General features: G+C 51.6%; 1 protein-coding gene and 1 pseudogene across 1 annotated transcript; one reads left to right on the top strand and one right to left on the bottom strand.

Annotated features, from left to right (window-relative positions):
* Nucleotides 1-3,748: 3,748 nt before the first annotated feature.
* On the bottom strand, nt 3,749-20,149 carry LOC133769600 (DIS3-like exonuclease 1). The gene is made up of 17 exons (XM_062204808.1): nt 20,011-20,149; nt 19,117-19,267; nt 17,078-17,206; nt 15,600-15,732; nt 13,747-13,923; nt 13,302-13,377; nt 12,588-12,725; nt 11,375-11,544; nt 10,281-10,442; nt 8,403-8,647; nt 7,864-7,956; nt 6,279-6,812; nt 5,346-5,500; nt 5,084-5,259; nt 4,784-4,929; nt 4,109-4,289; nt 3,749-4,018 (listed from the first exon to the last, which is right to left on the bottom strand). The coding sequence occupies exons 1-17, from the start codon at nt 20,147-20,149 to the stop codon at nt 3,749-3,751; spliced, it is 3,075 nt and encodes a 1,024-aa protein (XP_062060792.1).
* Nucleotides 20,150-21,475: 1,326 nt separating this feature from the next.
* On the top strand, nt 21,476-21,799 carry LOC133769599 (mitochondrial import inner membrane translocase subunit TIM14-like; annotated as a pseudogene).
* The last annotated feature ends 3,818 nt before the right edge of the window (nt 21,800-25,617 follow it).

Here is a 25,617-nt window from a genome sequence, read left to right as displayed (position 1 = left end):
TAAAGATTTATCTATTTATTTAAAAGGCAGAGTTACAGAGAGGCAGAGAGCGAGCGAGCTCTGGGCTGGCACCACGGCTCACTAGGCTAAGCCTCCGCCTGTGGCGCCGGCACCCTGGGTTCTAGTCCCGGTTGGGGCGCCGGATTCTGTCCCAGTTGCTCCTCTTCCAGTCCAGCTCCCTGCTGTGGCCCAGGAGTGCAGTGGAGAATGGCCCAGGTACTTGGGCCCTGCACCCACATGGGAGACCAGGAGGAAGCACCTGGCTCCTGGCTTCGGATCGGCGCAATGCCGGCTGTAGCGGCCATTTGGGGAGTGAACCAACGGAAGGAAGATCTTTCTGTCTCTCTCACTGTCTAACTCTGCCTGTCAAAAAAAAAAAAAATGAGAGAGAGAGCGCTTCCATTTCCTGGCCCACTCCCCAAATAGCCTCAACTTCCAGAGCTGGGCCAATCTGAAACCAGGAGCCAGGAGCTTCCTCTGGTTCTCCCAAGGTCTTGGGCCATCTTCTCCTGCCTTCCCAAGCCATAGCAGAGAGCTGGATTAGAAGTGGAGCAGTGGCCAGTGCTGTGGCATAGTGGGTAAAGCCAATGCCTGTGGTGCCAGCATTCCACATGGGGAAGCAGTACAGGATGGCCCAAATCCTTGGGCCTCTGCACCCATGTGGGAAACCTGGAAGAAGCTCCAAGCTCCTGGCTCCTGGCTTTGGATTAGCTGAGCTGTTGTGGCCATTTGGAGAGTAAACCAGCGGATCGAAGATTCTGTCTCCACCTTGCCTCTCTGTAACTCTGCCTTTCAGATAAATAAATAAATCTTTGAAGAAAAAAAGAGGGGGGGGTGTTACAGGATAGGAAGTGGAACAGTTGGGATGTGAACTGGTGCTCCCATATGGGATGCTGGCATTATAGGTGACAATTTAACGCACTGGACCACAATGCAGCCCACCCATGACAACTGAGATGAAGGTACAACTATTACTGACAACAATGGCTTTTTTTTTTTTTTAACCAACATATACCTGAAAATAGATGGTTAAGGATCACTTTCTATTTATAAGATTAACACATACTTACAACAGCCAAGGGTGCACCAGGCCAAAGCTAAGATCCAGGGATTTCCTGCAGTCTCATACGTGGGTTGCAGGAATTCTGGGATTTGTGCCATTGTCTGCTGCCTCCTGGGTGTGGCACAGGAAGTGGGAAGTAGAGGCACTCCATGCAGGCATGCAGTCATTCCAAGTGGCAGCTTAACCTGCTGTGCCACAGTGCCCACTCTTTAAAGTTGACATGAAATTATCAAATCATTAGTTTTTTGTTTTATTTTATTTGAGAGGCAGAGTTGAATAGTGCTCCCCATCCCCTGGCTCACTTCTGAAACCCACAGGACTAGGCTGGGCCGAAGCCAGAAGCTGGGAACTCAGTCAAGGTCTCCCACATGGGTGGCAGGAAGCTGGAACCAGGAGCCAGAGCTGGGAGTCAAACCTGGCATTCTGATCCAGGTGTCTGAACCATGAGGCCAAGTGCCTGGCCCTCTTTGTGATCTCAGTGGACTTCCTCCATATATGAAGAGGTTTGTATTTCTAAGACAGTGGTCAAAATTAGGTTTCTGAAGAGATTTGTGTACATGAGGTGAGACAGAATCATGTAATTAAAATCAGTGATAATGGTTTGGTGTCTCTTTCAGATACGTTAATGGACACACCCAGAACACAGACTGTTGAAGAGGTGAATACTGGGGAGGATCAAGAGCCGGAGGGACGTGGGTCAAGCAAGGCCATTTCCATTTGTTCACAGAAAGGTGCCGCAGCCACTTCTGTAAATGAAGGGGAGGAATTAAAGACAGAGGAGACACCAGCGGACCGAGCCTGTGGAGCTTCGTGCACCTAGGGCTGCTGCTGTGGCTGCACAGCCTCTGCCTGTGCCTGTTGAGTCATGGTTCTGCAGGCGCAGGAGGAGTGTGTATCGTCTGTGTGTGGAAATCCTTAGCTGATAAATCGTACGCCTATTCCTGCTAACTTTGTCACATTACGCTAATTTATTCTCTTTGGCATTGATTTTTGTACAAGTATGACGTCTAAATACATGATCCCTGGGAAATAAGCAGCAGCCGTTTTGAATGTCTTCAGTAGATTCCGGGATGTGTAATGTGTATTTGCATCTTGAAACAACTGTTGCTGTGGAGTGTGTCTATTTTTAAACAGCAAAAACACAAATTCCTATTCTCTTTAGGAACATTTCTTGTTGCTATTTAGTTCTGTAATTTACACTTTCAGTATATACATCTGGTTGACGCTTTACCCAGCCCCAGTGAGTTGAAAATCCAGCTCTAGGTCTGCCCAAGTAATTGGGCCATCTTCTCCTGCTTACCTAGGCACATTAGCCGGGAGCTGGGTCAGAAGTGGAACAGCTGGGACTTGAACCGGCCAGTTTCAATAGCAAGCTTTTAGTTTTTGGGGAGTCATCCACTGGATCACTCCCCAGATGGCCGCCAGGGCCAGGCCAGGAGCATCTTCCTGGTCTCCCACGCAAGTCCACTGCTATCCCAGACCGTAGCAGAGCTGGATGGGAAGAGGAGCAGCCTGGACTAGAACCAGGGCCCATATGGGATGCTGGCACCGCAGGTGGAGGATCAACCTACTGTGCCATGGCGCTGGCCCCAGACTGCAGTTCTCACGTCTGCATCCCACATCAGAGCACTGGTTCAAGTCCCAGCGGCTCCACTTCAGATCCAGCTCCCTCTAATGCGCCTCGGAAAGCGGTGAAAGGTGGCCCAAGGACTCGAGCCCCTGCACCTGCGTAGGAGACCCAGGTGGAGTTCCTGGTTCCTGGTTTTGACCTGGCCCAGGACTGGTTGTTGCAGTTTGGGGAGTCACCTGACAGTTGACTGAGCCCTTTCTCTCTGGGTCTCCTGCTTTTTTCAGATGAATTTTTTCTAAAAGAGCAAAACAAACTCGGGGGGGCGGGGGGGACTCTGTGGCATACTAGTTGAAGCTTCTGCCTGTGGCACTGGCATTCCATATGGGCGTCGGCTCGAGTCCTGACCCACTTCAGATCCTAAGATGCTAAGCGGCAGAAGATGGCCCAAGTGCTTGGGCCCCTGCCATGCTGTTGGAGATGTGGATGGAGTTCCAGATTCCTGGGTTGCACCTGGCCCAGCCCCAGCCATTGTGGGCATTTGGGGAGTGAACCAGCAGATGGAAGACCTCTTGGTCTTCCCCTGTCTGTGGCTCTGCCTCAATTAAATGAGTAGATCTTAGATCAGGTCTGCTAGTAGAAGACAAAAGTAGCACTACTTCTAGTGCTCCTATCAGGGCACTGTCCCATCTGTCCCCTCAAATCAATCTTCAACATGAGACAGTTATAAACGAGAGGAATATCTTCCATCCACTGGAAAACATCTTTAAAGAAATTGTATTCCCAAAGATTGTGCCCTTCGAAAAGGAAGCTGAGGACACATTGTAAGAAATACATTTATTATTTATGGTAAATATGCCCAATCAAGACATCACATACACTGTGGTTCACAATCTGCTGGGAAGATGAGGGCACACAGAATTCATCACTGTCCCAGGGCATCTTAAGCAGATACAGCACTTGAAGTTGTCTCCATAGCAACAGGAGGTAGCTACACAATTATAACGGTACAATATGTACTACTGTTTATCCTGTACAAATCACAGGATTTGTGCAGTAAATGTAAAAATAGTCAATCGTGACTGACACTGAAAGTTTCATAAAATTCCAAGATGGCTCTAAAGGTCCTGGATCGCTCGATTCTTCATCTCTTCCAGGAGAGTGTAGAGGCTCTCTCCCTCTGTCTGCCGAAACTGCCGGTATTCCTCAGGGAGATTGTCTTTGCCGTCTTCGGCACACTGAGTGTTTCCCCCCACTAACTCTCTCGTGGGTGATGGGGAGCTTTGGGGAGTATGCCTTGCCTCTGGGTCCACGGAGGCTTTCTTGCTTATGATTTCCAGGTGTAGGTGATTGGGATGATACGGTTGAACTTGTGCAGATATTTTCACCTGTCACAGGAAGAGGAGAGATGTATTCCCGAATTGCATTCTCTACTTTGCATTGGAAAGGACACACACAAGGCACCCGCACAGCCTTACCGTAACATGCTCGAACATGCGGAAAGCGACGCCTTGCCCGCTGGATGTGACACGGTCTGTCATCTTGTGCCATCGCCTGGGTGCTCCTGGGGCCCAGACGCCAAGGTTTTCACCATTGGGCCCCAAATGGAGGACACAGCCATCTTTGGTTTTCAGATGTGCGCTTCCTTTAATCCCATACCTGAACCATTGACAGATAAGACAGTAGTCTTAGTATGCAGATTTTACACTTATCTACACAGTGTTCCTTTTATAGTGAAAGCAAAACAGGCCGGCGCTGTGCCTCAACAGGCTAATCCTCCACTTTGCGGCACCGGCACACTGGGTTCTAGTCTCGGTCAGGGTGCTGGATTCTGTCCTGGTTGCCCCTCTTCCAGGCCAGCTCTCTGCTATGGCCCGGGAGTGCAGTGGAGGATGGCCCAAGTGCTTGGGCCTTGCACCCCATGGGAGACCAGGGGAAGCACCTGGCTCCTGCCATCTTTCAGATAACTCACTGAGTTAGAAGGTGCACTATTCTCCCATCTCCCACTTTGCCTTTATATTTAGGCATCCTTACAATATGTGTATAGGGAACCTCCAGAAGCAGTGGTTTAATAATTTCGTCTGATGTGCTGTGCGTGCTCTCTGCAGCTGAGTCAGGCTTTCTTACTCCCTACTGCAGCAGATGGGACATACCTTGGGATGTAGAGCTGGACAGCGGTGTCCCGGAAGCCATAGATGATCCCGTCGGCAACGCAGCGCTCGTCTCTGTCTGCATCTTTGTCTCGGAAGAAACGGCACTGGAAGAGTTCCGTTGCCTGCCTTTGGCACAGTTTTGCAGCCTGTAAGAAGCCACAGGCCCAGGGCCTGGTCAGAGATCCCCTCCACAAGGTTACAGCAGGGAGCTATTGCCACAGCCACTGCTCTCTGCTGTCCTGTTGAGTACCCAGCACAGCTTACCAAGAGGCAATGGCTAAGAATTTAAAAACCTCCTACCCTGTGTCGTTCGTTGATATGATCACACAGCTCTTCGAGACTTCGTTCACTTAACAAATTCAGCTCCATTTCCGGTTTGTCTCTTGCGATAGCTGCACTCAGTAATCGATGGACTATGATATCGGCATATCTCCTTATTGGTGAGGTAAAGTGTGTATATTTGTCCAGGCCAAGTGCTGTGAAGAGAAACCAAACGATTGAAGATCAGATTTGGAAACAACTTGCTCCAGGCTATGGCAACCCAGGACCCTTTGTCACTCACCATAATGGTGGAACTCGTGCTCCCTGCAGGAGCCTGTCGAGAAGTAGAGTGCGTTGGACATGGCCAGCGTCGCCATGTTCCGCAGCAGCTTGTTGACTATTGGGTCCGAAACGTCGTGTGCGTTATCCAGGGAAAGCGCCAGGGACCTGTTAGAGCTGACAGAACAGAGGAGCCCGGTTTTACTCCAGGCACGGACAAGGCAATGCGTTCGGAAAAGCCTCCCGTCCCCTCTAAGTAACTTCCTCTGCCAGCAGGGAGACGTGTTTCATTCACGACCACATCTCAGAAGCAGCTCTTCTCTTCTACTACAGCAGCCTAGAGCTCCAGAAGTAATGCTACACTTGAGTGTCCCCCGAGTTTAGATTGTCCCTGCTGCGGCTGGCACCCCACACGGGTGCTGGTTCGAGTCCTGGCTGCTCTACTTCTGATCCAGCTCTCCACTGTGGCCTGGGAAAGCAGTGGAGGATGCCATCCATGAGGCAGACCCAGAGAAAGCTCTTGATTGGCTCAGCTCCAGCCATTGCCACCAATTGGGGAATGAACCAGCAGGGGGAAGACCTCTCTGCCTCTGCCTCTCTAACTCTGCCTTCTAAATGTTTTATCGAATTATTGCCCCAGCACAACACCTCCTAAGATGCACAAAGAATCCCGAGTTTGTTAAGTAGGTCTGGGAACAGGCATTGAGGCCCAACAGGCTACGCCTCCACCTGATACTGGCATCCCAGACGGCTTGTGATCCAGCTCCCTGCTCATGGCCTGGGGAAAGCACTGGCAGATAGCCCGAGTTCTTTGGTCCCTACCCCCATGTGGGAGACCCAGATAAAGCTCCTGGCTTTGGATCAAGGCCCAGCTGGGGAGGGAACCCACGGGTGAAGAACCCTTGTAGCTCTGCCTGCTAGCTAGTGACTGTGCAGCCCAGCCTGGCGCTCCTACCTCGTATCAATGTAGAACCCTCCGGCCTGGGCGCTCTGCTTGAGCTCCGAGAAGAGGTTCTGGCGTGGAGGCGGGTGCCGGCGCAGCAGGGCCTGCCTGGGGAAGCTTTCGTAGATTTTCCTGGCCACCCAGTGGTTGGCGAGTATCATACACTCCGCCACCATCCGATGGACTGTACGTTGCTGCCGGGGGACGAGGTCGAGAATGTTCCTCTCTTCATCGAACAGCACACCGATTTCAATGCCGTCCAGATCTAAGGCACCATCGAGACCTCGCTGCGCCCGGAAGTGGCTGGCTATGTCTGCCAACTTTTTAATCGCCCATGTTAGTTCCTGCAGCCTGTCTTCTTTCTCCTTTTTGTCCATATCTTGGAATTCCTTCATGTCATTTGTGATGCCCAAGTTCCCATCGAGGAGCTCCTGAGCTGCTTCGTAGGAGAGTTGGTATGTGGAATGGATAATTGACCTTCCATACCACACACTCTTAATCTCGTAGGTGGTCCTATGCAGTTCCCAGATGACACTCATAGCGTATCTACAAAAGCAGTAACATCAACAATGTCACTATCCACACCTTCACCCCTTGCAGCAAGAGAATTGAACCTTCAATGTGATTTGACTGAAATGACATTTCTACAGGTTTCTGCTCCAACTAGACAGAAATATGAGGCATACCGCCCCGGCACTGGTTCATTCCAGATGCCCACAATAACCACTACTGGGTCAGGCGTAAAGCCAGGAGCTAGGAAATCCCATCAGGTCTCCACCACGGGTGGCAGTGGCCATCTTCTGCTGCATCCCCAGGCTCCTTAGCAGGAAGGTGGAATGGAAGAGGAGCAGCCAGGACTGGTGTTGGATGTTGACCCAAGTGCCAGGGCCAGTGCTGTGGCACAGTGGGTGAAAGTACCATGTGGCAGTGTCAAGGATGTAGTTCCAACCCTTCTATCAAGTGGGCAGAGAGAAGCAGACAAGGTATTGTGTGCAAGCCTATGGGAAATGAGGCATCCTGCACTGCTGGTGAGCATGTGCCTGGTGTGATCCCTGAAGGCAATTCGATCCTAGTCACACTGACGCATGGGCTCCAGCTCAGATCCCACCTCCTGAGATTCCCCCCTGTCCTTCTGAACATGCAAAATTCAGCACAGCTTTGCTTGTAATAGGACAACGGGCAAATACCTGACTTTCCAGTTCTTAATGTGGAATTATCTCCAAGACACATGAACTGCTCCATTTAAAAAAATGCTAGGTGTGTAAGAAAGGAGATCATGTGTGTGCAGTATTGTCTCTAGAAAGGTTAAAGTCCTGGCTGCTCTGCTTTTGATCCAGCTTCCTGCTAATGAGCTTAGCAAAGTAGCAGATCCTGGCCCAAGTGCTTGGGCCCCTGCCATTCACTGTCTAACTCTGCCTTTCAACTAAATCTTCAAAATACAGATAGAGGTACAGATAGAGGGAGAGCAGAGGCAAGCGGTGAGGAGGGACAGGGAGGCTAGGGGAACAAGATCAGGCGTTCAGGTCGGGCACAGACCAGCACAGGGTGGCTGGGGAGGAGAGCACAGTGGAACCAAGGGCTACAGTCGTGAGCTCACCTGTCAACGCCGCGCAGCAAAGAGCACAAATTGGAGCTAAGGACGGAGGGCAGCATGTCATAGCGCCGGTCGGGCAGGTAGTACGTTGTGGCCCTGAAACACATAGGCAGTGAGACTGTCAGCAGACATAGGCCCGCGGGCTGCAGGGTCCCACAGGGAGGAGACAGCCAGAAATCACTGCCCAGAATCCGACGCCGTTTGCCTCTTCATCAAGTGCTAAAACGATCCCCATGGACCCACTTTGCTCTGACACTGCTCGGGGCACATTCTTCCGGGAAGGCAAACTGACATCAATCTTGCTCGTGGAAGCCAAATTGGAGTGTGATGACCCCATGCGTGACATCAAATAACACATTCCTATGTGACAACTTAGCCCGTGACCCGTTTGTGGGAGACAGGAAAGGCAAGCCGAGCCAGTCACTGAACTCTAGTTGGTGTGTGGGTGTGTGGGGTGGGGGTTCTTGGATGAAACCATCAGCAGGGCACCAACAGATTCATCTGAAAGTCGCAGGCATTCCAAGGCTTGCACACGGCCTTACCTAGCCCTAGCTTCGTTATCCAGGCAAGATTTCGGCTTCACAAAGTGGGTTACATCTGCTATGTGAACGCCCAGCTCCAGGTTGCCGCTGCTCAGAGTGCGCACGGACAGCGCGTCGTCCACATCTTCACACCCTCTTGGGTCAATAGTGAACACGAGATTCGTTTGCCTTAGATCTCTGCGGTCTTGTTCTTCGGGGTCCACGCTCCAAGGCTCCTCTGGGGTGTTCACCGGCAACTCGCCCATCTGCAAGAGAGGCCACCTTCTCAGCCATTTGCCTCCTCTGACCCTCAGGGGCTCAGTTCCATTCTGCGTCATCCTGTGCTGGCCTCCGATGGGTCAGGTGCTGTGCCTCCTGCCCTGGGTGCCCTGGGAGTTTGACGGGAGACCTCCCACCAGCCTTGTTAGGGTACTGGAGCCAGCACGAGTGGCAAATTCTAAGAGCGCATGTACCCCTTTCCACAATGATCCACGTTTCAATGTCTTTGGCCTGTTCTGGTCCAACCATGGGGGACAACATCTAAGGCATCGCATATATTAAAAAATGATGCCAGGGGGGCTGGCACTGTGGCGCAGCAGGTTCACACCCTGGCCTGAAGTGCCGGCATCCCATATGGGTCTTAGCTGCTCCTCTTCTGATCCAGCTCTCTGCTCTGCTCTGACAGACCTTGGGCCCCTGCACCCACGTGGGAGACCCGGAAAAAGTTCCTGACTCCTGGCTTTGGATCGGCACAGCTCCAGCCGTTGTGGCTGTCTGAGGAGTGAACCATCGGATGGAAGACCTCGCTCTCTCTGCCTCTCTTCTCTGTGTAACTGACTTTCAAATAATAAATCTTTAATAAAAAGATGCCAGGGATGATTACAACAGGACCAAAAAGTATGGTCCTTTCTCTCCCTGTCCCTGTCTTGACCTTCAGCTTGCAGTGCAGTGAGTTGAGGCCAACAGGGAAGAGAGAATTCTCGTCCTGTGACCTCTAAACCCACTTTATGGAATCATTTTCTCCAAGAGCTGCCAGACAAGTCAACAAAATAATGGCCAGGAACTACTGTAAAACATGAACATTTGACGACGTAAAGCATTCTCAAATATTTGACGAGGATAGCTCTGGTTCTGCCAAAACGCTCATTCTCCTAATGGCGGTGCAAGCTGGGAAACAGTCTGCCAACAAGTAACAAAGCTACTTCAATGTCCCCTTTGACTTGGAAAAGGTAATCCTTAACGTGAGATTACCAAGGGAAGGATTGACCATATTAAAAAAGTAATGTTGCTGTGTAATTTTATAATACTGAATATAAAAATAACAGGCCAACAGCCAAATGGCTGAGCACACAGGGGCACATCAATATACAGTAGTTTACCATTAACTGTTAAAACCACATAGGCTCTGCCAATATGTAATAATTAAGCAAAAGAAACCTATCAGCCAATAGCACATTCAAGAGAATAGCTATTATCTGTTTCTAATGACGTGGAAGTGATGGAAAAGCCAATGTGTTGCGTTTGTGGGCTTTCCATTTTCTGGAAAGTCTAGGAAAGCTGCGTCACGAGCATTGCTCTCAGACCTAAGGCTCAGACGTACAGGCATCCTGGACTCTGCTCCCTGTTGCTGGCGTTGAATGATGGGTAGAGACGGAGCTCTGCTGGGGATACAACCAGCTCTCCTCGACTTGCCGGATGGACCTATCCTGACCAGGAGACACCGACCTGCCACTTTGAAACATAGTTGTAGGATCTACAGACTTGAGAGCTCCACTGGAAACTGACTTGGGTCTGGTTGAGGGTTTTCTGTGGCTTCCCAGCGAGTCGCTGGAGTCTAGAGATCTTTCCCTGTGTGCATAACGTGTCTGCCATTAGACCAGAGGCCTCCGGGAATCTGACCTGGGCTTCAGAGAAGGGCCGCTCGGAGATGTCGTGCTCCACGAGCAGAGACTTCATTTCCCCTTCCAGGTCTCTACTTGTTCCCAGTGTCCCGACGACGTGTCCGTCCGGATACCTCGAACCCACGTCCCAGGAATCAATGTGGACGACTGCTTTGCAACACTGCAGGAGAAGGTACATAAAGCATTAGCCTCGCCTCCAGGGTTCCGTGGGTTATTGAAAGCATTCGCTAACGAGAGGTTCGAGACAGTTCTATAGAGGGTGGCCAGTCTGCAGGCTGGCGTGTTTGATTCTGGGACTTGCCAGGTGGTATGGAATGGCCTGGCCCAGTGCTTTTGCAGTGGGAGGCCTTTCTTCGGCATCAAATAAGGAGGCTGGAATGTGCCACCTGTGAACAGCCAGCTGGCTCACACTTGCAACACAAGCCGGGAACCCAGTGGTGCAGGGTTCAGGGTAAGTTCCGGAACCTAGGTCTCAGATTGTAGGAGGTACTTCGAAGTTTCATGTCCTTTTGGGTTGGGGCATCAGTGTCAACAGGACCCTCACTGTCTAGCAGTTTCAGCAAGCCATTGAAACAGGCCCCTGGGAGCCTGTCACAAGGCTTAGGGTGTCCGAGGGACAATGACCAGGCTAGTGGGCTGCATAGCTGGAGGCAGGTGATGCTGGACAGTGCCTAGTCTCTTGGCGACAACATGTCTTCCCTCCCACCTATATTCCTTCACGGATAATCGATTCTTTGAAGAGCTTCTACATCATCCCTACGAGGCACAGGGCTTGTATTTCTACCTTGCTTGCTGGAAGAAAGCGCATTAGTGTTGGCCAAGTGCAGCTGTTGGAAGCTTCTCCATTGGTCAGCAGGACAATGTATTCTCTCTGGCTGTCCTACAGAGCGCTTTCTAGGACGTGCTCAAGCCTTCATTTGTTAGCCTTAGACCACTTAATAGATGGCACCTATATATTTAGGATTTAACAGCACCTTGGAATGCCAGATGCCACCCACAATTTATTTGCAAAGCAATTAACAGTGCTTTCTGGCACTGATCCAAAAGCTGGCCAAGACAGAAGCAGGGCAGCCATGGTGCAGTGTCCTTTACCTGGTACTTTTCAGCCTGTTTCCTGTGGATCTGAATTCTGGGGATCCTACAGTCCCATGGCACAGCAACGTATTTCTTCGTTTTCTTGCTGTAATACTGTATATCCTCCTTTGATGGAAAGGTTACTATATAATCGCGCTTGTGTTTCTGAGTAATGCCCACCACATGTCCTGTGGAAAACAAATCACAAGGGTTAGCCAGCTAGCCGTCATCTAACTGTCCCTGTCCCACTTTTCCAAGCACTTAATTCAAGGGAATCTTTGAAGATTTGCCTTCTTAGCCATTTCAAACATGTAGACTTTCTAGAGATGCCCGATTTTTTTTTTTTTTTAAACATGGATAATCTTTTGGTAGCTTTTTTCTATGGGTTCGGAGGTGACATTTGGAATCCTGCTTTTTCTTTTGCCATTACCTCATTGATTTCGGGTTTCAGTATCTTGGAAAATCAAATCATTCTCACCCTTGTTTTATTAAGGAAATAAACTTGTTGGGGCCAGCACTGTGGTATAGCTGGGTGAAGCCATGGCCTGCCAAGCAGGCATCCCACGTGGTTGCCTGTTCATGCCCTGGCTGCTGATTCAGCTCCCTGCTAACGGTCCAGGAAAAGCAGCAGAGGATGACCCAAGTGTTTGGGCCCCTGCAACCCCTGTAAGAGACCTTCATGGAGTTCTTGGCATACAAGAACTATTACTTTTCATTGCAAAATAATCAATTACCTATTTAAATATGCTTATTCTATTGAGAGGCAGAGAGAATGAGTTCACATCCACCTGCGAGTTCACTCCCTAAATACCCACAAGGCTAGGAACAAGGCTAGAGGCTACATCAAGGAGCCAGCATCTCACTCCAGGTCTCCTATGCGGGTGGCAGGAACCCTACCTGGGCCATCACCACTGCCTCCCAAGTATTAGAAGGGAGCTGGAATCTGAGCCTATATTGACCCCAGGGATTGCGGTGTGGTATGCAAAAGGGCTGGAGGTGGCAGCTGCTTTGAATAATGAGCAGAGCACAGGCTGGAATGCAATGAGAACTTGTTTGGGGAAAGCGGTAACCATGTGTCCCATGCTGGTTACCTCGATGCAGCCATTCTGCAGGATGTCCATACATCACAACTGGTCTGCCACTTCCAATGAAATTGCCCTATTCCTCGATTGCTGAGAAATACCCAATTCTGGAAGAAGGCTGGATGCCAGGGTGGCATCCGCTGGCTCACCTGTGGGCATATACTCGCCGGCCTCGCGACCCGTGGCTGTTCTCTTCCAGAGGGATTCAGGGAACAGCTTCACGGCTACCCGGTCTCCGTGGAGCGCGCGGTTCCGGGGATTCATCCCGTTGATTAGGATTTCATAATCTAGTGTTTGGGGCAGCAGAGAAATCACGACGTCAAGGGGGCTTCCGCTCCAGGGAGGCCCGAGTCCTCCTGTTCACCGCCTTGCCCTCCGAAGGCAGAGCCACACTTGTGTGCTTCTGCAGGCTGGGGCTGGAGGCCCTGTGCACACGCTCTCCCCAGGGCCGCCTCCTGTCCCTCTTGCTCCTCTTCCCACCCATTCCTGCTCATGCCCTCTCCAGGCTTTTCCTTTCTCCACCCAGAGGTCAGTATGAACCAAGAACTACACTCCATCTCAGGACAGCTCATTTACCTGGCTTTCTCCCCCCATTTGCATTCCTTTCGAAAGCTCGGGGAGCTCAGACCACACTGAGGCAGGACAGAGCAATGTTTTTAAACCACAGCCACAGAGGCTTGGATCCAAGCTCAGCTTACTGGTTCTGAGACCTTAAGTTTATAAAAATGAAGTGAAAATGTAGGGAACCCTTCTCCACACCCCCTCACCAGGTGCCATGAGATTGGGGTGTCAGTTACACCTTTGCTTCCTTGTTGTGTGCTATCAAGTCAGGTGGAAATGTAGGTGAGGCTTATATACTGTACCTTCTTCCCTCTGGTCTGTGTCCTGCACGCGGACAAATGCTTCCGCTTTTGTTTGTCTATTCACACACAATATTCCCTAAAACCAGAAAAAAAATCAATGTGGTCAACAGTTTTTCTGCCCATTTTCCTTCCAAGTGCTATGAACAACAGTCGTCACTAACACCAATCCACGTGGTCAGGAGCCCTGAACAAATCTTATCTCGAAACCAGTGACAGGAGGCATGTACACAACTGCTTCGGTCTCTGGTCTTGAGGCTCAGGACAACACACAACGGAACGGCATCATTCCAGAGTGGCCGCCAACTGGACAGCCAACATCGAGGGACACGGGCCCAAGGCTGTGTGCACGTCCACTGTCCTGGCTTGCCTGTTCCCATCTGGTTTGCAGCCTCAGGCCGCCAGGAGGGGAAGGAAACAGCTGTTGCCTCTTCATGGCAGCCCTCACCTCCACGTAGCGGCCAGACTGTAGCCCAGCTTCTAGAACGTCCGGGGGGAGATAGTGGTTGTAATTAAGTCCTGAGGCTTCCAAGCGCTCCAGCTTTTCTTCATACAGGGCTTCATCAGTGAAGTCACAGGAGCTGTGGGCAGCCTCCAGATCCGAATAGAACTTTTTCAAATAGTCCTGTGTCGTACAAAGGCATGGAGAAACAGGATCAGAACAGAACTGTGTGGTGGCACTATCCAAGCCCCGGCTGGCACTGCCGTCTGCACGGTGAGGACTGACCACAGCAGTCCCCTCCTGAGCCTCCTGCTGCCACCGAGTGGTTTTCTCCCTTCCTGTTAAAGCCCGAGACTCAGAGGAAGCCCAGGGGGTAGGGACCAGGACTTGGCACCTTGAAGGTGCCCAGGGGGTAGGGACCAGGACTTGGCACCTTGAAGGTGCCCAGGGGGTAGGGACCAGGACTTGGCACCTTGAAGGTGCCCAGGGGGTAGGGACCAGGACTTGGCACCTTGAAGTCTTTCCGATTGCACTTTGTATGGACCTCATGGCTACACACAATGGCCTACAGAGAAGGCAGAGGCAAAAGCTCCTCTTTATATGCTGTGTTAAAGATTGAGGGGCCGGCACCGTGGCTCACTTTGTTAATCCTCCGCCTGCAGCGCCAGCATCCCCTATGGGTGCCAGCTTCTAGTCCCGGTTGCTCCTCTTCCAGTCCAGCTCTCTGCTGTGACCCGGGAGTGCAGTGGAGGATGGCCCAAGTGACTGGGCACCTGCGCATGGGAGACCAGGGGGAAGCACCTGGCTCCTGGCTTTGGATCGGTGCAGCGCTGGCCATAGCGGCCATTTGGGGGGTGAATCAATGGAAGGAAGACCGGTCTCCCTCTAACTCCACCTGTCTAATAATGAAAAAGATTGGAAAGGCAGGGTGACAGGAGCACGCCGAGATCTTGCATCCTCTGGTTCACTTCCCAAATGACCACAGCCAGGGCAGGGCCAGGCTGAATCCAAGAGCCACGAAGAGCAGCCAGGCATTTCCATGTGGGATGCCAGCCCTGCAAGTGGTGGCTTGATCCTCTCCTGGGGTCTTAGCTCACGTCTGTATTGGAATTGAACAGCAAATAGGTTGTCCTCAGTGTCAGCACCAGCATTTCCCCCATTCATTTCCGGATCCTGTGGTAACTGCTGTGCTTCCTTTGGTCCTTTCAGAAGTTTTGTCTATGCTCACTTCAGTGCCTCCATGCTATGCTCACCGGCCACTTATCAGCACCAAACTTGTCATTATGGGCCAGCTTGTCTCAGTGCTTCTCCATCTCCAAAGATGCTGGCCTTCCCTTTCATCCAAACTCAAATCTGTTTTCCTGCTCTCACTCACCTTGAGGGGGGCACAGTTGGAGATGCTACACACAATGAGAAGTGTTCTAGACTGCTGGACTACAAAGAAAACTAATTCTCACAAAAAGCAAAGAAATGTAATACTTTTTACCCGACTGTCCTCTGCAGGGACAAGACATGATATACTGCCACAGAAAAACACCAGTGACACTGCTATTCATATCCAGCACCCCTGGAATTCTCTGGCATGCCAGAACACTTCTTTAGAGCAAGGCCACGAAAATCCCATTGGCAAATCTTTAGGAATACATGCTCCTGGGAACCCTCAGAGAACCTACAATTCAGAGTCCAGCTAGGGTTTCTGTAAATCCACAGCGATCGGAGCGTCTCATTAAGTTTCTACCTAGCAGGATGGAACTGCTTCAAGCTCTACTTTCTCTTTTCTGGGTTGCCAAAGGGATCTAGACTCCGAGGAGCAACACTGGAAGTGAACACACAGCCATGTACACCACAGCCGGAAATACCTTGAACGTCATGACAGATACTCCTTCGCTCTTCACTTTGAATCTCTTTATGGAATCTTCGTCTGCCACAATGACGATGGGCATCTTCTCCCCGCAGTGCTTATAATACCACAAAGCCGCGGCGTAGATCATCCTGGAACAAAGCACACAGGAGCCCTCACACTGCCAGAATTTCACCGATCTGCCGTCCTCTGGTCTCTTGAGACCATTCGTGCACTCCTCATCCCAAAAAGCTTTGGGCTTCTATTATTGATAAGCCCTGGGTTCTAAGACACACACAGAGGAACCAGAATTTGCATTTCTTCCTTGAGACACCCTGTCTGTCATATTTTAGCACCTTTTAACTGGAGGGCTCGCACACAGCACCCCACACGATGCCTGGGGAAGCCCACAAGATTTACAGGTGAATCTTTGGCTAACAAGACAAGGCTGCCAACAGCTGAAGACCATGATTCAGTCTGAAACGGAACCATCTAAAATGCCCAGAAATCAGCTGCAAAGTACTTGAACTTGAACACAGTTCTCAGACCCAGGCTGTGCTTCCAAGACTGGGTTGTAAGCACAGGAGAGCCCAACGTGGATAAGCACTTCTGTGGTACTCAGGGGTCCCTGTTGAGAGAAATGCTTTTTCCTCTCAGGTCTTGTCCCCTGAGAAAACCTGGGGCTGCAACAGCACCCAGGATGGATCCATTCCTAGGTGCCTTTGCAGAACGGACGTGTTTAAGAGCTATAGCGATCAGTCGTACGAGGAAAAGATGACATGTTCTATACGGTCAGGTTTTTTTTTTGTGTGTGTGTGTGCCTAGCACCTGTACCCTGGGCTCACCTTGATGAGGGGCCACTAGACAGAGTCCACACCGCTCAGGAATGTCCCAGCTTTTGGGAGCAGCGAGCCCAATGCCTCTGCACCGGGGATGACTTCGGAGGCACATTCTGCATGGCATCTCAGGCCACTCCGCAGTGGCAGCTGGGCCTCGTGTCACTCAGCTGGCCACCGTGTCCTAGCGCCATCTCTGGGTATAGCTCCCACCCAGACACTGCCTATCGAAGCGCTTGCGCTGGGCTCTGCTGCTTAGGATGGATCTCAATGAAGCCACCGCACTTTCTCCAAGAGCTTTCAGAATTTTCATCTAGCAGTTTCAGTTCAGTGGGTCTAGCTGGGACTTTAGAACTCATACCCAACAAAATGAGATTATCTTATTGGCTTCAAAGCAGGGCCCCTTGTCCCCACACCCATGCCCCAAACATTGCATTATCTTGCAGTTCGGATCTGGGGCAAACTCCCACTGGCTACCTAGATCTTCCTCATCTCGATTTCTAAAATATTTCCATTACATATTCAAATGACATATCTAAACTACCAACATCACGTGCTTTTAGTATCATGGTTCCCCTAAAAAACTCCTGGTCTGTTTTAGATCAACTTCCAATGAGGCAGCAAGAGATGCCCACATGAAAACCACAGCAGATGACCATACCTTTTCTCCCAATCTTTCTTCAACATTTGCTTTTCCCAAGCATGGTAGCATGAAGCATGGTACTCGTTTGCGAAGAGTACACACTCGTGGCTCGGGTCCTTGAGGAGGCTCCGCAGCTTGTTATAGTACCTGTGACATGGGGGAGACAAGTCAACGCACAGCAGGCACGCATCTCCATCTTGCCAACCCAAGCCGAGGTCTTTTACAGCAGAAGCCGGGTGGTAGAGCTTTTGTATGATTTTTCTGCCCAGCTCCACCTGTCCCTTCCAGCAGACTATAGCCACTTGTATTTTTGTACCTTGGGAAGCATTAACATTTTACTTCTTGCTGGCAGCCCTAGGAAAGGAGAGAGAATCCCAGCCACACTGGCCTGTGCCATAAATCAATGAAGAAGTCTCACAGGGCCAGTTTCTAAGAAGGTGCTTTTTAATAGTTAAGGTTATATAGAATCACAGAAAACATCTGCCTATTTTAAAGGGATCAAGGGGTTAGTGCTGTGGTACATGTCCATCTTTGAGAGCTGCTTCAAGACCTGACTGCTCTGCCCCAATCCAATTCCCTGCTTATGTGGCTTGGGAGGAAGCCAAGTGATGGCTCAAGTCCCTGGGTGCCTTCCACCCCTGTGGGAGACATGGAGCTCCAGCTCTGTCACTTTCAAATAAAGACATCTTAGTACAGAGCAGGTGAAGGCAGTTAGTGCTTGGTGGGTACCTGACATCTTCAGAGCCCAGCCATGCTTTGGCTTCACACCTTCCCGTTAGACCCCAGGCATCTCAAGTTCAGCCCTCCGGAAACTGATGCATCAAAGCTTACCCGGGTACACAGAGCCACCACCACCCTGCCTGACACTTAGCAAAACACACAACAAAAAACAAAACAGGTTCACTCCCATACCTGCAGGCTTCTTGCATCAGCTACCTATCAGCCAGGCAAAACAGATTAATAAATGGCCTGGCACAGTAACAGGACAAGCAGGAAACAGCAAGTCCCTCTGTGGGCGACAGGTGTGGGCTCTCGGTTGTAACTGAAGAGTGCAGCCACCCTAGCTGTATTTTCTAGTCAGATCAGTGTGCTTGATGGAGCTCAATAACCTGCATGCATGGCAGGTTAGGAGCGTCCCAGCACCTTGAACAGGTCTCCCCAGAACCCAGCAATAGCTTTAGATGGCGGAGGACAAAAAAATTGTATCGGGCCCAATCACATGCCACGTCTTTTTTAAAAAGGCAGGAGACAAAATGATCTGTCATCTACCAGTTTACTCCCTAAATGGTCAAAATGGCCAGGCCTTGCTCAGGCCAAAGAAGTTTCAGCTGGATCTGCCATCCGGGTGCAGGGGCCCCCTCCTGCAGCCTCCCAGGGCTCAAATCAGCAGGAGCCAGACTCAAACCAAGCACTCTGATATGTGAGAACATCCCAAGCAGCAAACACCTGCCCCAACCTTGCTCCTCTCATCTCATCCCTGGAAGTCAACAGGTTTGTAGTAAGAGGGACTAAGACTGTGTGCCCCAAGGCCTCGGAACAGGAGCTCAAGAGGTGCTTACTATGTGCAAAGCCCAGGGTGTCACCTGGAAGCCGCTTTCCTAACTGCTCCTCCCTGGTTTTCACATTTAGTATAAGGGAGACAGGACTAAGCAGTGGAAAAACCAATCCTTTTTCATCAAGTTCACTCATTTGGAAATGTTCAAGAGAAAAGACATTTAAATACCCATGCTTTGCCTTTGAATGTCACAGGAATTGGCTTCGAAAGCAATCCTTAATATTAAAAATATTTTAGAAAACAGGTTGAAAAGGCTCGCAGTGTTAGCAATGGGACTATAACAGCACATTGATTTTAGTAGCAGAAATATGACGCCTGGAGCAGCATTTAAACCTGGATATGAGAAAATATCTATATCTTTGTGTCTGAATAAAATCAACTTCACACTCACTTTAAAATATTCTATCTGGAAAAGCCTGTAATCAATCCAGCTAATGCATACTTTTAACAAACTGACCATTATCTTAAGGATCCTTCTCATTTCCACACAATACAAACATACCTCCACCCTCTTTCCGAACGCAGAGCGTCAGTCACCGTCTGCAACCAAATGACTCCCTTCAATTCGGGCATTTCCAAGATGTCAAAGTAATGGAAAACGGAGCTGTCTGGGACCATGTAATGGGTCCCCCCCGCAGGTAAGAGTTTGCCCACTGAAACACAAAGCAGAAGAGAGCAGAGCATTTAATCCTTGCCCCTCCACAGGGGCAAGACAACTTCCGAGAAGTGTGTAGATAACGGGACAGGCCCGGGGTCAGCCGCACTGGGCCGCTTCATCCTGTCTCGAAGCTGCGAGAAATGTGGGCTCCGCGGGGTGGGCGGCTGTCCACGTCCGAGCGTGCACACCTGCGGACGCCCCGCAAGCTCAGCTCGGAGGGAAGCCCAGGGCCGGCAGGGCGGGCTGCCCGGTGCAAGCCACGAGCCGCGCAGCGCTGTCCGCCCTGGCCCGAGCTGCGTGGAGGGGCCCCGGCTGCGCCCCCCGTGTCCTGCGGGGCGGGGACCGGCGTCGCCGCGGAGAGCCCCGGAGGGGAAGGTCTGGCGCGCACGGCTCCACACCAGCTGCCCGGCACGCGCGCCCGGCCGGGAGGCGGCCTCCCCCCACAGCCGAGTGGGCGGCGCCAGCCTCTGCCGCGCCCCGGCGCGCGCCGGAGCCCGCAGCCCGCCTCAGCCCGTGCGCGGGGCTGGCCGCTCCGGCCCTGGCCGCCGCAGGCCCGCGCCGCCCGCCCCGAGCCCCGGCCGACGAGAGCGCGCCTGGCTCGCAGCGCCGAGCGGTCCGGAGCGCCCGAGCCCGCGCCGCTCCCGCCTCGGAGCCGCGGCCGCGCCTCTCCCGCCGCCCGCCCCGCACCGCGCGGCCTCCCGGCGCCGCCCGCCCGCCCGGCCCCGCAGCGTCTCTGACCGTTGCGGCAGCGCTCGGGCTGGGAGCACAGCGCGCTGCTGCAGGGCACGCAGGGCCGCAGGTAGTGTTCTCTCACGACCCGCAGCGGCCAGCGGTAGACGGCGTTCACGGTGACCAGCCGCTCCGTCTTCTCCAGCATGTTGCTCTCGCCCGCTCTCCAGCAGTCCGACGAGCTGGACCCCGAGCCCGCCGTCCGGGCCTCTCCGGAGTGGGTGAGCCGCGGCCGTCTTCCAGCCTCTGTGCCGCTCATCTTGCTGCTGCTGTGGGATCTCGGAGCTCGGGAAGCAAAGTTGTCCAGAAGTGATGGAGTAGGTGGAGGGCAGCGCGTTTATAAACGCTTGGGTTGAAAGGGTTAGGGCGACCAGATGGGATTAGCCCGCCTTTGGGATTCTTCACACCCATGGGTGTGGATGGGGCTGCTAAAAACGCTGAGTTTCGGGGAATAAGTCAGCAGCCCTCCCAGCCCAACGTTGCCCCCTTAAAAAAGGCCGTCTCTGGTCTGACGTGCATGTGTCTCATACTGGCAGAAATTCAAACCATGTGGGTAAAATGGGTAGCAATCCTGAACTTGGAGGCACCGCTGGGCCCTAATTAAACAGCCTTTGCAGCCCCTGGCCGAGCAGTGCTTAGAACTGCCAGGGCCGGGCACCTGGGGGCAGGTTTCCAATCTGAGAACTGCAGCCCCTCCTGAGCTGACACACCCTTGGTGGAGAGGGGGCCCAGTTTGCCTCCAGGCACTCAACCACAGCCTTGGGAAAGCAGCTTGGCCTGCATGGGTCCCTTTTGATCTCACTCCAGGTCCAAGGCGTGGGGCGTTACTATGACCATTTTATAGACTATGATGGGGTGAAGGCCAGGCTCCCCGGTTATTAGCTGGGGCAATCACCAGGGAATCAGGACAGCTCTACAGGTGATGGCCATGTTGTTCACAGGAATGAAACAGAGGCACTTCACCTGGGGAGGTGACTAGAGGGCACCCGGTGAAGGTGAGTGACGGCAGCTCAACCAGGGGCTGGGACACGCGGCCCCTCCCCCACCCCGATGCTGCAGTGGGCAGGCCTAGGGGTGCCCACTCACCCACCCACTCAGGGTAGCAAGCTACTTTGCAAGTGTCAGATGGTGTGGACAAGATCCAACATGGAGCTGCATCAAAGAGGCAGACAGCGCAGAGCCGGCCAGCAGGCCAGAGCACAGGAAAGCCCAGAAGGCGACCAGCACTGCCAGAGGCCCCTTCTCCCTCAGGAGGTCCACGCTGGAGACCCCAGAGGGTGGGGTGTGGCCACAGTTGTCCCCCATGTAAAACGCTTCTGGATTCCACGGGAAGCCTGTGCTTGGGCTGCTTGTGAGTGTAGCTGGCGGCTCCTCGTTTTGGGGTAATGGCGTCTGGTTGGTGGCCGCGGCCCCAGACTGGGATGTACCGTGCTCCCGGTGCAGGCAGGGGGGCTGAGCCCAAGCCGTGGCCAGTGCAGTAGCGGTCGGATTGACCATTGCTGCTGCAGGATTTGCAGGCCGTTATGTGTTGCAAGCTATGAAGCGTATGGAGCAAGTTCTTCAAAGTCTCCCGAAATCTGCCTTCAGTGGCGGCGAACACAGAGGGGGGTTTGAACCCCAAACGACAAAATGAGCAGCATTAATACCAGGTGTAAGCCCTACTGCCAATAAAGGAAAAATAAGAGATGCACATCGAGAAATTATGCTTTTAAATCACCCAGACAAGGGAGGATCTCCTAATACAGCAGCCAAAATCAGGGAAGCTAAAGATTTACTAGAAGGTCAAGCTAAAAAATGAAGTAACTACATGAATTTTCAGTTCATGTTAGCATGTGTATATGGGTACCAACTTTTTATAATACCTCAGGTACAGTTTTTAAAAATGATTTAGAACAAACTAAAAAAAAATGCTTCTGACAGCTCCCTGCTAAAACAGCAGAGGATGGCCCGAGTCCTTGGGTCCATGCACCCACGTGGGAGACCTTGAAGAAGCTCCTGGCTTTGAAGAAGCAAGTGGCCAACAATGATGTATTTGCAACCTGGTGCTGGTTCAGTAAGCTTGTTGGGTGGGTTCCAGCCCCCTCCCTGAGGAATCTCCCCCTCCCTACTCCAGTCCTAGTCTGCCAGGAGAGAATGAGAGCAGTGATAAGTCCTGAGCGGCCTTGCCCTGAGGAATATTGTGTGGCTAGCCACCTTTAATCCTTTCTCCTGCCTTGTCTGGGGGCAGCCAAGGCCTCTTTGCCAGAGGCTTTTAACCGAGGTGATGTGGGCTGGGGAGTATTGGTTTCTATTCCGGGCTCTTGTCCCTTACCCAGAGGAGCATTCTAAATGCAGACCCTTGTAAGGTGCGCAAACTAATAACAGATTTTATTCAACAGGTGCGAAAAGTGAACAAGGACACACATGAGCGTGGGTCGGCCCACACAGAGAAATGCCCATCAAAGAGGAGAGGTGGAGGATGCGCAGGCACCCACACAGCACTTGCAGCCACCTCCGCAGGACAGAGCAGATGCGTCCCAGGACAGAGGGTGTTTTGATTGGCCAGTAGGAGGATGGACTTATACTCGGGGGTTCTTTAAGGCTGCCAGCTCAGCAGCCCTAGACTAACACGTTGCTGCTCCCACATCATCATCACCCTGGCCTTTCCCCGGTCTTTTAGCCAAAGTCTCTTGGCCACACTTGTGCAGACACACACCTGCCCACGCCCCACGGCCAGTCCCATCACGAGTATCTTTCAAGAGACCAGGGCCAGCTGGCTCACTCTGCCCACACTGGCCCTCTCGGGCCTCCCCGATGGCCTGACCTGCCCAGGGTCTGCCCTCTCCCCCTTCTCCCTCATCTGTGTCGGCATGGCGGGGGATGTCCTGTCTGTCTAGCAGTCCAGGCCCAGGGTTGCAGCCAGCCCTCAGAGCTTTGCTTCTCACGTCCCTACTGCAGGATGCCATGGGCCTCGTTTCCTCTCCCTCTGCCACCGTTTTGTAAGCAGTACTGGCAAGCACTGGTCGCGATGGTTTCTCTTAAACTGCTATGAAAACGAAAATGTGTTTGAAAGGCAGAGTTGCAGAGAGAAGGGGGAGAGAGCTTCCATGTGCTGGTTCATTCTCCAAATGGCCTCAATGGCCAGGGCTGTGCCAGGCTGAAGCCAGGAGCCTGGAACTCCATCCGGGTCTGCTGTGCGGGTGGCAGGGGTCCAAGCTCTTGGCCCAGCTGATACTGCTTTTCCAGGTACATTATCAGGGTGTTGGATTAGAAATAGAGCAGCCAGGTTGTGAACCAGTGCTGGTATGGAATACCCACATTGCAGGTGGTGCCTTACCCCACTGTGCCACAACGCCTGCTCCCAAAACTGTTTTTACCACTAACAAGACCGCTTGCTGGGCCAAGTTTTCCAGCACTTTAACCATCCTCCTAGGTTAGCAGTGGCGGGCCTCCTGTCCCAAAGCGTCCACATTTTCTTATTAAGTTCTGAGTTTCTCTGATTGCCTATTTCAGATCCCTGTGTTCCGTGGTTGTAGACAATATGTGCCTGTTAAAGAGCTTGCCCATCGCCGCTGCCACTCATTATAGGTCCCCACACCGGACAGGACAAAATGCTCTGTGTGTTCTTTCTAAAAGTCTGTGTAGATTGCTGAGTTGTTACTGTGGCTGGCTGATCTTTTAAAGAAGATTTATTTATTTAAAAGAGTTACAGAGGGAGCAGTGCTGTAGCATAATATCCCATATGGGTTCTGGTCCCAGTCCCGGCTGTTCCATTTCCAATCCAGCTCCCTGCTAATGGCCTGGGAAAGCAACAGAAGGTGGCCTGAGTGTTTGGGCCCCTGCCATCCATGTGGGAGACCCACGTGAAACTCCTGGATTCTGGCTTCGGCCTGGCCCAGCCCGAGCCCTAGCAGTTGCAGCTATTTGGCAAGTGAACCTATGGGTGAAAGATCTCTATCTCCCCTTCTCTCTCTGTAACTTTGTCTTTCAAATAAATAAATAAATAAATAAATAAATAAAAAGGCAGAGTTACAGAGAGAGAAGGAGAGAGAGAAATCTTCCATCTGCTGCTTTACTCCCCAGATGGTCACAACAGCTGGGGCTGGGCCAGGCCAAAGCCAGGAGCCTGGAACCTCATCCAGGTCTCCCATGTGGGTGGCAGGGGTCCGAGTACTTGTGGCACCCTTCCCTGCTTTCCCAGGGAGCTGGATCAGAAATGGAGCAGCCAGGACTCAGACTGGCGCTCACATGGGATGTCAGCATCACAAGCAGCAGCTTACTGTGCCGTAATGCTGGTCCCAATGACCATCTTTTTCTTTCTTTCTTTTTTTTTAGATTTACTTATTTATTTAAAAGGTAGAGAATTAAAAAAAAAAAAAAAGCAGAGAGAGAGAGAAAAGTCTTCCATCTGCCGGTTCACTCCCCAAATGGCTGCAACAACTGGAGTTGGCCGATGCTAAGCCAGGCGCTTCCTCCAGGTCTCCCACGTGGGTGCAGGGGCCCAAGGACTTGGGCCATCCTCCGCTGTTCTCCAGATTGGAAGTGGAGCAACCAGGACTCAAACTGGTGCCCACATGGGATGCTGGCACTGCAGGCTGCTTCACCAGCTACGCCAGAGCACTGGCCCCCTCGTGACCATCTTTATAAGTCTTTTGAGATCCAGTTGTGATTCTATGACAGTATTTGCTATTAGGTTCATGCAGTTATATCTTTTAGCAAAACAGTCTTGATTCTGTACTTACATGTTTTGTAGGCTAAAGTGTGCACCACTTGGCAAAGTACAATTGTGGAAACAGATCAAATGCAGCTGTACAAATTGTTCTTTTAAACATATGTTCCTCTTAATTTAGAGATATTGGAGGACTATGTTAGGACATGAATTGAAGGAAACAGTAGGTAGGAAAGAAAGTGGAGGAAGCATGTATTCTTGGTAAGGTTGGTTGAGAAAGAGGATGATGTACATTGTAAAGGTTTGTGGAAGTGAAGGGTGTGTGAGATTAAGCTGGGTGAGGTTAGAAGAAATTATGTTACAGTTAGGTCCTGTGTCTTCTCTGCCTCTTTGTTCCACTATATATTTAATTGTCCTAAGTCATGGGTTCACTTGCCTCATGCTAATCCTTCAATTGAGCAGTACGTTTTTTTGTTGTCCTTATCAGGTCTTGATTGCTTGAAAACAAAAATGGGTCTTAAAGGAGCTCACATGATCTGCCTGTTTGAGTGACTCCCAGAACTCTAATTAGATCTGGGCCACAGCCTTGGGTAAAGTGTTCAGGTTAAATGGATTAATACTTTTACAAAAAGTCTAAATTCCTGTTTTCACCAAGTGGTTTGACCTCCTACAATTCCTTAAATGTAACTTCTGGCCGGCCTCTCTGGATTTTGACTTTTAGGTGGATCCCTGCAGCTCTCACAGGCCGAGACTGTCAACTTGCAGAGATGATAGCTGTGTGAGTTAATTTAGGTCGCGTAAACAGTTTCTACAATGATGCCAAACTCACAAGTGCTCCTTTAAGGGTCTGATGGTTTACATCCTGGCATCAAAGGGGTGTGGTTCCAGAGCGGCCCCATCCCCCACAGCTCCAGGCCAGACATGGCCTGTCCTGCATGTTCCATTGGTTGTGTTGGTGCAGCAGACTA

Source organism: Lepus europaeus, chromosome 11 (genome assembly GCF_033115175.1).
Source record: "Lepus europaeus isolate LE1 chromosome 11, mLepTim1.pri, whole genome shotgun sequence".
NCBI lineage: Eukaryota > Metazoa > Chordata > Mammalia > Lagomorpha > Leporidae > Lepus > Lepus europaeus.
The sequence above is the reverse complement of the archived record's forward strand: the minus strand, read 5'-3'. Positions and strand labels throughout refer to the sequence as shown.